The sequence below is a fragment of the Leucopleurus acutus genome, assembly GCF_964270905.1.
Source record: "Leucopleurus acutus genome assembly, chromosome: 12".
Taxonomy (NCBI): domain Eukaryota; kingdom Metazoa; phylum Chordata; class Mammalia; order Artiodactyla; family Delphinidae; genus Leucopleurus; species Leucopleurus acutus.
Genome location: NC_139154.1, coordinates 48035665 through 48048276, shown reverse-complemented (window position 1 = coordinate 48048276; position 12612 = coordinate 48035665). Strand labels below are relative to the sequence as shown.

Below are 12612 nucleotides of genomic sequence, written 5' to 3'. Positions count from 1 at the left end.
CAGTGGGAGGAGGGAGGTAGGGTCAGGACCCTCCACTGGGGGCGGGAAGTGGCAGGCCACCTAGCCTGTGCCACTGTACATCTGCTAGGCTGATCCTGTTCTAGACAAACACTCTTTGGGTTAGGATCTGGCTCCCCTTGTGGTTTGACTACAAGAATAGATGTCCTGCTGCTGATGGTTTTGAGTTAGTGGGAGGCTGTCTCAGTGACCAGATGGCCCTGGCACAGAACAAGAGAGAGTCTCTGGGTCCTCAAAGAAGAGGCACAGACCCAGCTGGATTTCCATTTGATGACATCTTGACCATGGCCAATCCGCCGCTCATTGATGATGCCTATGCGGTACAGACAGGAGGGCAGAGCACAGCACCAGGGACACTTAGCAAGTACAGGGGTTCTAGGCCCCAGGCTGGGGCTTGGGAACCCAATAATGGGACCCTATAATGTGAATAGAAGGAGAGAAACTAATAAATAATACTGGCAAGGGTGAGGCAAGACAAGCCCAAGTTTTCAAAGGGGATTCAGATGTCATTCTGGCACATAAGGTGAGGGTCAGACAGGCAACAGGAGTAACAGCCAGGACAACGTGCCGTTCAAAATAGCCGAGAAAGTTCCTTAATAATCCACATGCTAGTGTTAGGATCATCAAGGATGCTTTAAAAAAAAATACATGGGCTTCCCTGGTGGCGCAGTGGACAAGAACCTGCCTGCCAATGAAGGGGACACGGGTTCGATCCCTGGTCCGGGAAGATCCCACATGCCGCAGAGCAACTAAGCCCATGTAGGCGCTACTGAGCCTGTACTCTAGAGCCCGAGGTCCGCCGCTGCAATGAGAAGCCCGCGCACCGGAACGAAGAGTAACCCCTGCTCACCGCAACTAGAGAAAGCCCGCGTGCAGCAATGAAGACCTAACACAGCCAAAAAAAAATTTTTTTTTTAAATTAAAAAAAAAATACAGATTGGGGAAGAGGCAGACCTAGAGACATTGATTTCATTAGTCTGGGGTGGAGGGTACAGGCAGTAGAGAGGAGGGGTCTGGACATGTATTTCTAAAATAATTCCCCAAGTAGTTTTACTGTAATTTGCTTCCGAAGGTTGAAAACCATTGGCCTAGACAGTGGTTCTCAGTCTAGTTTTGGAGGAGTGGGAGGCAGAAAAGCCATCTAGGAAGCATTTCCCCATTGTCCCTGCTGCCCCCTCTGTCACCATCTTAGTGAAGGGGCTGTGCCTGTAGTTTGATTCTGATATTCCCACCGGGCCACGGAGAGCCACTGGTGGGGTGGAGCTCAACAGCCTGCATTAACATTCTTATTATGTAATATTAGATTCACACCAAAGAATAAGCATAACTTATGAGTAAGCTAAGTAGGATAATGATAAAAGACCCCCGTGACCCAAGCGAAATCCTAGACCTTTATTAACACAGTTGGTGTCACTGGCTCTCCTCCCTCCCCTCCTGCCCCTGCCTTCCCACAGGAGATAACCCCCTTCCTCCGTGGGGGCATTTTTAACAAGCAGGGCGTCCTGGCATCTCTGGAGACCAGGTTCTGGGCCTCTGGGAGGGAGGGGCCTGCAGGTTGGAGGCGTGGAGGAGGCGGGGAGGAGGATGGAGTGCCCGGGCTGTGAGCAAGGGGGGCAGAGGCAGGGGAGCCAGGCAGAGCGTGCCCCAGCCTCTAACAGAAGCAGAGGCGGGCAAAGCGTGTGTTAAAGAAGCGCTAGAGAAACCCCTTCAGACCCAGTACAATGGAGACCCAGATGCTCTCAGAAAAGCCAGGCTTTCAACGGTTTTGTTTTCCCAGCCCTGGCTGCTGCTGCCCAATTGACAGGCAGGCCATAGCTCAGGGGGTGCAGAGTTCAAGGCCCTTCGGATCTGTCAGACGGGAACAAAAAGGCGCAACTTGATCTCTCTTTCTCTATAGGCTAATCACAAGGGTGAGCTTTTCCTTGGGGTTGTTATTCTATTATAAACCCAGATGCTGAAAGCAGATCAACCGTTACCTTTCTTAGAAGGTGCAAAGTAGGTCAGCGGCAGTCTATCAGGGTGCACAGCCTGGGCCTGAGTGCCACAGGCTGTGTGAATAATTAAATCCACACATCCCTGACATCAGCAGTGCAACAGGAGAGCATTTTCTCTCCCCAGGAGATTGTCAGGAATTAGAGATAAGAGGAAGCCAAAATATCCAGCCGCAGGAGCAGCAACAGGGAGGAGCAATCCAGGAGTGGGGGGACGGGGACGGGGCAGGAAGCCAGTTCTTGGGAGGCTGGGATGTCTGAGGCAGGACTCTGGGCAGGGTCTCCCAGAGGGGTCTGGGGAGGACTGCGTCAGGGGCTGTGTTATGAAACAGACGCTCAGTATGAGCTGCGGCACAAGGACAAGGTCCGATCTTACTTAGGGGGTGGATATAACAAGAGGTCAGTTTAGGTGACGAGAGCAGCCAGAGTGGCTTGGCGTTTATGGGCCTTAAATTTCCTATAACTTGGGCCTGGCACGGATTGGGGGTGTCTGATCCTACAGGAACTGGGGGAGGTGGGACCCTTAATCACACAGGGGTTTTTCTGTGTTTTTCCAGAGACAGCTGCTTCCATGGATGAGAAGCCTGGAAAAGATCAAAAGTTACCCACCCCCTTGCACAAAGTTGCACGTGCAAAGGTCTTCATTCGCTGTAAAGAGCTGAAGGTTCTCAGGGGAAAACTCGTCACTCCTGGCTAATGAGGCCCCGGCAGACGACAATGTGGAAAATAAAACAAAGAAAGGCCAGCCTCCTCTCCCAGAGGCTGGTAGGCAGCATAGTGACAGTGTGGCATCCGACCCTGGACTAAAGATCTCCCAAGCGGGGAGAGTAACCAGCAAGCTACAATTTTTGGTGCAAGGCTGCACACTGCATACAATTTTTGGTGCACGCTGCAAAACGGACCCCAGCATGGACTGGTGTGGTAATCAGAGTTATGTTGGTGGTAAATACCGGGTCCTCTCTTACTCTCTTGCTGGGAGTATAAACTTACAACCAAACTGGAAAACAATGTGGGAGTCTCTCCTAGAGCTAAACATGTGTGTCTTCTATGACCCAGCAATCCCACTCCCAGGAATATGCCTGTAGAAACGTGCACACACGTTTACTAAAAGACATGGATGAGAACATTCAGAGCAACAGCATTTGTCATAGCCCCGAAGTAGCAACCACCCCAATGCCTGGTGACAGCAGAATATCTAGGTACTCTGTGGGCTCTTGTACAGTAGAACACTATGAAGCAATGAAGTACAACGTGCAACAACATGGCTGAATTTCACAAAAATAATGTTGAGCAAAGGAAGCCAACGCAAGGGTCCAGGCTGCCTGATTTCATTCCCATAAAGCAAACAGTCAAAACCTATGGTGAATATGCTGAAAACCACCCGCTTCTGCACTTTAAAGAGGCAAATTGTATGGAGTGTGAGTTATATCTCCATTAAGCTGTTACTTTTTAAAAACTATGGTATTAGAAGTCAGGATAGCTATTATCCTTGGTGAGGAGTAGTGACTAGGAGGGGGCACAAGGGGGGCTTCTGGGTGCTGGCAATGTTTGGTTTCTCGATTTGGGTGCTGGTTACAAGGGTGTGTTCGGTTGTGATGATTCTGTGTACCTTAGAACCTGTGCGCTTCTCTGTATGCATGCTATACTTCAATAAAAATAACCACAAATGAAGCAGGCCTGGCCTGGCCGGGCTCAAGTGCATGGGGATGGTGAGCCGGATGTGCTCACTCTCTTCAGAAAGGCCCCGACTGCCGCCAGAGTCCCCCCAAGAGGACCCTGCAAGAGTTTATGAGGATGGGGCTCCCCATTCATTAGTGAAGCCTCATCTGCAGGGCCCTGGAGTAATTCTCAGAGGAGAAAGTAGGGCAGGTCCACCAATCACTTCTATTCCCAGGGCTTGGCTCAAGCGGGCAGGTGTGGCCTGGGATGCCAGAGTATTCAGCGGGCCTGGCGGCATCCTTGCCTCAGCAGAGGCTGGGCATGGCTACTGTGACTCCTCACAGCTCAGCCTTCCGGGGGTCTGATCTGTTGCGTCTGGACTGGGAAGGAGGCATATCCTCAGGGAGACCTTAAGGGACATCTGCCTGAGCTGGGCCAGCCTCTGCCTGCCTGGAGCCCCAGCCAGGCTCTTCAGGGTGGGTTTGGGGAGGCTTATCAGTTGCTGCCTAACAGCCGGAGCACTGGAGCCCCCAGGAAGATGGATCCCAGGGGGAGTGCACTGAGCACGGGAGAGGGGCTCCCTGAGAACCCCAAGTAGAACAGAGGTGAGATTTTAAGGTACAGGGCCAATGGGGATTTGAGGCAGTGGGCCAAAGTAGGACATAGGACTGCTGCCACTGGTGGACTCCTTTCACCCAGGGGGCATTAGAGGCCAAGTCCTTTATAAATCAGACAGTACAGAGGGCTGCTGCCAGGGCCAGGGACTTCTGACCCTCAAGATGCTGATTCAACTCTGCATTTGAAAAAAGTCTTCATAGATGAATCTGATGCACAGCTGGATGTAGAGACCGCATGGATAAGTATCAATCACTTATTCAGTCAACAAACAATTGCTGGCCAGCTACTCTCATTCCAGGTCAAGGCCAGGCTCTGGGAAAGCAGAAGAATACAGTCAGGTCTTGCCCTTAAGGAGCCCATAGTCTGGTGTCCAGGGAGAGGCCTGCGTATTACAGATAATTACAACACACAGGGATGACAGCAATGACAGGATTCTGGAGCACACAGAAAGGGTGAAAGAACCTACTTGTGACTCTTTTGGCGAAACATAATTTCCTCCTGATTCATTTGTTTCACAGGTCTGAATTTCTGTATTTTGCATTTAGGGACATAAAGTAGCTCAGGCCCAGCTCAGTAATTCTTAAATATTGTCCATGATAATTCACTCTGAAAAGAGGGCCTACCACCAGTATCTTTCAAGCTGCTTTTAAAAAGAACGAGCTAGGAAAGATAATAAAAGATAGTTAACTATGTCTGTTTCATAATTCTACCATTAAAATCATCTAGAATAGGCATATCTATTTTTCACAATTTTGGGGAAATTAATTTAGCTTATCATACATAAAGCAGTCCCTCAGACCTACCCCCCACACACGCACACCTCCTGCCCCACACATGCAACAATAAGAAACTCCAGCTATTCTCCTCTTCCTCTAGGTCTGTACTACATGACATAAAAATATAAAAATAAAATCAGTTCCCGGCCTGGGTGCCTCAGTAAGTGATGCAATCAGCAAAATAGGCTTAAATGCCTCCTTTTCCATAATCATAGAAAGCTATGACATTTAGCCTGAAATTTCCTATTTTAGTTGCCACAGCGGCCCCTTCAAGAGCACCCTTCTCCTTTGAGCGATACAGCAGGAGCACCCTGTTCATGTGGATCTAGTCCAGAGCAGCCCCAGAAACAGAGGAAACCACCGAGGGAGGCACTTTCCCCAAACAGAAGCTTTACCTTGGTCCCGTGGTAGAAGTCGTCCACGCATGTGGCGTTCATGAAGGTCTGGTGGAAGTGGGTGCTGGTGTCGATGCCTCCAGGGATCACCAGTTTCCCAGTGGCATCAATCACCTTGGCCCCTCCAGGGATCATGAGCTCACGGCCCACCTGCTGGATGATGCCATTCTCAATGTAGACATCAGCCTCGTGGGTGCAGTCATCGTTCACAACCTTGCCTCCCTTGATGAGAATCCGCACACTGGCTGAATTGGCAAGCATGTTCCTGTGAAAGGGGAGAGGGGGCACTGGTCAAGGTCAAGATTCCTTTTCACTGTCACCAAGGTCCCACCCTTTCCTGTGAGAGCCCAAACTCCATGGGCAGAGTACGTGAGCAGGGATGGGGAGGAAGTTTCTCCACAGCCCGAGGACACTGGTCCTATAGCCAGCTGGGGTCACAGGCCTCCCACTGACCTCCCAGCAGGACTCATTGGGAATCATGACACCACAGCAGTCAGGGTGAAGCTGGGGCCCAAAGAAACATCAATTTTCACCTTCTCAAGAGGTTGTGGTGGTTCTAAAGCATTTTCATATCTCTTGTCTCATTTTATTCCTAAAACAACCCAGGAAGTGGCATTTTACAGACGAGAAAACAAATTGCTAATAAGGAATTTATGGCTACTAAGTAGCCAAGTCAAACCCAGACGTCTTGTAGGACCAACGTCCCCACTATACCGTATGGTCCTGAAGATATCAGAGGCTCCTGGGATGTGTCTCAGAGAGCCAGATTCTCCAAGCCTCACAGCTGCTTAATTCATGTCATTCTTCAGATGGATTCTGATTCAGTTCACCCTCCTATGTTTGTCTCAAGAAGTCCACGACCACACTGAAGCGCCACAGCTGGCTGCACATTGACAAGCTCATCTGATATGCTCAAGCCCCACCCGCAAGGTTCAGCTTTATTTGGTCCAGATTGCATCCCCAGAATCAACTTTTCAAAAGCCATAGAACTCTACCATACACTTAAAGAGGAATTAACCCCAAATCTCTTCCAGAAAGTAGAGAAGGAAACCTTCCCAAGTCAGTTTATGAAGTCAGTACTGCCCTGATACCAAAGATAGAGAAAGAAATTATAGAAAAAAACAAACAAACAAACAAACTATAAAGTAATATCCCTCATGAATGTAGGTACGAAAATTTCTAACGAAATATCAGCAAACAGAATTCAGCAATATGTAAAAGAATTAAAGAATCCCACTATGCAAATGGAATTACTTCCAGGGATGCAAAGCTTGCTCAATATTTGAAAATCAATCAATGTAATCCACCATATTAACAGGCTAAAGAAGAAAAAAATCACATAATCATATAAATTGATGCAGAAAAAGCACTGGACAAAATTCAACACCCATTCATGATAAAAAAACTCTCAGGAAAGTAGGAAAAGAAGTTAACTTCCTCAAGTTGATAAAGAACATCACCAGGGACTTCCCTGATGGTGCAGTGCTTAAGAATCCGCCTGCCAATGCAGGGGATATGGGTTCGATCTCCGGTCCAGGAAGATCCCACATGCCACGTGCTGCAACTACTGAAGCCTGTGCACCTAGAGCCCGTGCTCCCCAACAAAAGAAGCCACTGAAATGCAAAGCCTGTGCACTGTAACGAAGAGTAACCCTTGCTCAGCGCAACTAGAGAAAGCCCACACACAGCAATGAAGACCCAACACAGCCAAAAATAAATAAATAAAAAAATTAAAGAACATCACCAAAAAACCTACAGCTAATATCAGAATTTATGAAAGACTGAATACTTTCCCCCTAAACTGAGAATAAGGCAAGGATGTCTACTCTCACCACTGTTATTCAACAAAGGGAGTTTTAGCTAGCCCTAATGAAATAAAAGGCATATAGACTGAAAAGGGAAAAATAAAACCATTCTTATTTGCAGGTGACGTGATGGGGGCTATGCAGAAAATCTCAAAGAATCTACAAAAAATCTCCTAGAACAAATGTCAGTTCAGCAAGGTCACAAGGTACAAGATCAACATACAAAAAGCTATTGTTTTTCTATATACTAGCGATGAACAAATGGACACACAAAAAAATTGAAATACTTAGGTAGAAATCTAAGAAAATATACAGGATTTGTATGCTGAAAACTACAAAATGCTGATGAAAGAAACCAAAGAAATAAATAAGTGGAGAGACATACAATGTTCATGGATTGGAAGACCCAGCATAGTAAAGATGTCAATTCTCCCCTAATTGATATATAGGTTTAATGCAGGTTGATTCGGCAACTATCTTGACCATTCAGTATCTGAACAGAAATGATTTTTACTTAGGCTTAGAAAATATAGGACACAATCTGACCGGGGGAGGGAGACTACACCACTGCAGTGTCTCTGTGGGCTCAATAAAGCCCACCTTTCTACATGGTAAACTTATTCTTCAGGATCCAATCAATTGTTCCCTCTTCTGAGAAGCCTTCCCCAACTCCCTCTGTACCTTCATGAGGCACTGGAGTCTATCTCCACCTCTGGACTAAGTCCTCAAAGTCAAAGGCGTAGCAGGACCAGATGCCTGGTCCTCATCCCCAGCATCCAGTATAGGAAACTCAAAACTGTTCACAAATGAACAGTTTTGGCTGCATCTACTTGTTGCACCCGGACAATCAAATGGTTTAAAGCAACAAGTGGTAGGCCAATTCCATATTTGTTGCCCAGGACATTTGGCAACTCTATGTCCAGGATAATGCTCAACTTTCATCCCTTTTCCAATACAGCACATCACTGTGAACAGAGCAAAGGAAGCGACATACTATCTCTCATCCTCGTCATTTCATTTTGCCTGCCACTAGGCAAAGTACAGGAAGCCTTTGTCCCAGGATGAAAAGGTCTCATAATCCGTTGAAGGAATAGCTCTTGTAAGGAAATAAGTCAGCTATCTGGAGAGCTTAGCCTGCTCTCCTGGACACACTTGGTTAGGCAGTTGTTCTTTTGCTTTTTGTTTTTTTTGTCAAGTTGACCAGATTGGAGTGCATGGAATCTCCACACCAAGAGAGTTTACAGTACTTATTCAGCCTCAACTGCCAAGTCCTCCTGCTGTCAGGAGAGGGTGGTCTGCTGGGGGCAGTGTTGGGAAACAAGACAGGTGGCTGGGAGTGAACGCTGTTCCCTTACACAGCAACATTGTCCTCCATGAACATCTGGTCCCTGCCAGGTATCATTCTGACCTTTGGGGAGGAGGGGTCCCTCCCCTAGGGTGGAAGGCCCTGGGCAGAGGCAGTGGGGAGGAGTTGGGTAGGCCAGAAGGATGGGGGGACAGGTACAGTCACAGCAATGAGTCCATTTTCTGAAGCTGGAATGAAGTTGATATATTTCAGGGGAACTTTTGTCCTAAAATCTGAAAACTGGCATTTTTAATTTAATACACAATAATCAGGAAATGAGTTTGGTTCTTAAGTGATGGACAAAACCATTCTGGCCAAAGGAAGTCCAGAAATCCTCAGAGATGCAGTCTCTCTCTCTCTCTCTCTCTCATTACAAAGCCAAGGCCAGGTGTGACCACAAAAGGAGAGATGCAAGTTCTCAGAGGGAAATGATGGTAAGACACACACAGTCCTCTGTGCAAATATATAATCCTCATCTTTTAAAGCAGCTTTAAGTAAGAGGAGAAATAGGAATATTTATGCTGGGAAATTGCTGCATAGTCATTATGTCAGTGTGGTAAATGAGGATATTGATTTGCTTATTAATCCAGAACACATGCTCATAGCACACACCTGGAGGGCAGAGACCCTGAAAGGGTGATATGATAATGATTTATGGGGGATTCTTATCTGAGCTTTGATGCTGGAATCATAAACCAAGGGTGTTTTCTTCAGTAGAAATAAGAAAACAGCTTTTAGTAAGCTAACACCCTGTGCCTGGAATTTAATTCACATGGCAGCCCCGAGAAGTAGGAACAAGGCAGGAAGTATTAGCCTCGTTTTAAGATGAGGAAGTAGAGGTTTTGAAAATAACAGGTAGGGACTTCCCTGGTGGCTCAGTGGATAAGACTCTGAGCTCCCAATTCAGGGGTCCCGGGTTTGATCCCTAGTCAGGGAACTAGATCCCACATCATGCGGCAACTAAGAGTTTGCATGCCACAACTAAGGAGCCCAAGTGCTGCAACTAAGGAGCTGGCGAGCCTCAACTAAGGAGCCAGCCTGCTGCAACTAAGACCCGGAGCAACCAAATAAATAAATACTAAAAAAAAAAAAAAAAAAAAAAGTCTACCTTTTAAAAAAAAGAAAAGAACAGGTATCCCATTAAAGGTCACACCACTCCAGCATGGAAGGATGGGCTTCATACCCAGGTCTGTGACTTAAAGGAAAGGTTACCAAAGTTAACTCTGGGTAGAAGAGTTTCAGGTGATTTTTATGTTCTTGATAGTTTTCTATATTTTTCAAATTTTATACAATAAACTTGTATTACCTTTTAGAATTTGAAAAGTTGTGTCAAGAAGGTTTTTTTGGGCCTTCCCTGGTGGCGCAGTGGTTGAGAGTCCGCCTGCTGATGCACGGGACGTGGGTTCGTGCCCCGGTCCGGGAAGATCCCACATGCCGTGGAGCGGCTGGGCCCGTGAGCCATGGCCACTGAGCCTGCACGTCCGGAGCCTGTGCTCCACAACGGGAGAGGCCACAACAGTGAGAGGCCCACGTACTGCATAAAAAAACGTTTTTTTTTTTTTTGTTGTTGTTGTTCTTTTTAAGCTACAAAGAAGGCAGAAGGAATCCAATGTGACCCTTCATTCAGGTCCAGTGAGCTCAGTCCCTCCCTCTGCCACTCTCCATGCAAGGAGATGAAAAAAGAACCTGCTACCACCAGCCATAACACTGAATCCTTCTCTAGAACCCTTGGGCTGCCACCATGACTCACCTGGTTGTTTTCCACTTCCTTGTTGGAAATCCCTGAAGGCTAACCAGGCTCTGAAAAGGCTGGGCTCCCTCAACAATACTGGGGAGTCCTGGAACCTCTCTGGTCTGGAGATCCCATTCACACAGCCTGACCTAGTCCTGGAAATCCAGGCTGGACTGGACTCCCAGGACTACCTTAGAGGGAACTCATTCTCAGAACTTGGAGGGTGCTGTTAATGATCTTAACAATTACTAAACACCTTCTGTATAATGGGCCCCTCCCTAAGCCCATCAGATACATCATCTTATTTGATCTTTACAGTACCCTGAGATAGGTACCATTATTGTCCCCAGTTTTACCATGAGGAAGCTGATGCTTAGAAAAGTTAAAGGAACTTCCTCAAGGTCACACAGTTAGTTTGTAACAGAGTAGGAATTGAAACCCAGATAGTCGTTTTCAGAGCAGTTATGAACTGAATGTTCGTGTCCTCCCAAAATTCATATGTTGAAGTTCTAACCTCTAGAGTGGCTATATTTGAAGATGGGGCCTCTAAGGAAGTTTTTAAGGTTAAATGAGGTCATAAGGGTGGGGCCCTGATCAGATAGGATTAGTGTGCTCATAAGATGAGACAACAGAGAGCTTTCCCTCTCTCCCCTACCCCCTCTTACCCCTGTGCACCATGCTTATGTGCAGAAGAAAGGCCATGTGAGGACACAGTGAGAAGGTGGCCAGCTACCAGCCAGGAAGAGAGTCCTCACTGGAAACCAACTCTGTAAATAATGGCTTCAGTGTAAATAGTGGCCTGGCTGCTAGGTCTGATTAGGCACAATACTGTCAGCTCCCTCCAACCCTCTGGTAGACTATCACCTTCAGACTGGAGATTGTTGTCATCATAACTACCTGCAGGACTTCAGTCTTTTGCAGTTACCACTCCAGGCCTGGACTGGTGTGGTTGGATAATATCATATCTCCCTGCCCAAGGTGCTTTTGGAGAATATCTTTTTAAAATGAACATTTGTGTGCATGAAAATATTCTATAACTTCACTCCTTCTCAGTGTCAAGCACTGGAGACAACTCTGAAGGCACACAGGACTTGCTCTCAAGAAACTCAGTCTAGTGGGCGAGAGAGACACAAATAATTGCATTACTAAGTGGCTAAAGTGTCCAGGGGACACTGGGTGCCTCTCACCAGGTACCAGACACCACAACTCTGACTGGATGAGGCCAGCAGGTTGGTGATGGGAGGGGTGTCTTGTTACACAAGTATCCTCCCCACGTTTCTACATTTCCAGATTGTCTACATCACCAAGATGTCTAATCCCTCCTGGTCCCCCCTTGCTGTTGACTTGTGTGACGGTTGACATTCATTATGCTTCTCACCTCCCCCAGCAACCTCATTAGCACCTCATTCCTACAGCTTTCCCTGCTAGTCTTTGCTAAACGAAAGAAAGGAAAGACCCACTGACATGTTTCCCCACAGTGTGCCTGCTGTCTGTGAGTGTACTATGCATGTATGAACATTACAGAATGAGGGGGTGGGTGAGTGGGGAGATACTTTGGACCTCTTCAGAGAGTCCCCCCAAAAGGGAAAGGATTTGAGCACAGTTGTTGAAACACATGCTTAAGCAGTGCAAACGCCACCGGCTATGACTGTCTTTCCCTCTGCTCTGGTTGGGGCAGCACATTCAAAGAACATTCTTGTCAATGGTCATGGTCAAGAAGGTCAGGATCAGTTTTACTAATTTATGAGTCACCGATTTTATCCCCAAACATCATAACTGTATAGATAGAGCCAATATCCCGCCCACTGGCTTACTACACGCTATGGATTGAATGTTTAGGCTCCCCCTCCCCCAAATTCATATGTTGAAGCCTTAATCCCAATGTGATAATATTTGGAGATGGGATCTTTGGGAGATATTTAGGTCATGAGGGTCATATAGTGCCCTTATAAGAAGAGACACAGGACCCCTCTCTCTCTCTCTCTCTCTCTCTCTCTCTCTCTCCCCCTCTCTGCCATATGAAGACACAGAGAGAAGATGACTGTCTGCAAGCAAGCAAGTTCCCGTCAGGAGCGGAATTGGCTGGCACATTGATCTTGGACTTCCCAGCCTTCAGAGCTGTGAGGAGTGAGCTTCTGTTGTTTAAGCCACCCAGTTTATGGTATTCTTATTATAGCAGCTCAAGCTGACTAAGATACCACATTAGATAGAAATAAACATTATAATCAAATCATCATTGAGTAACAACTGGGCCTTAGAATAAATACACCTCC

General features: G+C 47.0%; 1 protein-coding gene across 1 annotated transcript in view; it reads right to left on the bottom strand.

The window, feature by feature from the left end:
• DPYSL5 (dihydropyrimidinase like 5) overlaps positions 1-5718 on the bottom strand; it is a gene marked incomplete at both ends in the record, with an annotated part of 49356 nt that extends 43638 nt beyond the window's left edge. Inside the window, one exon of the mRNA XM_082852178.1 lies at positions 5458-5718. Coding sequence (XP_082708304.1) covers positions 5458-5718 — 261 coding nt within the window. The remainder of the gene's footprint in view (positions 1-5457) is intronic.
• Between the last annotated feature and the right edge of the window lie 6894 nt (positions 5719-12612).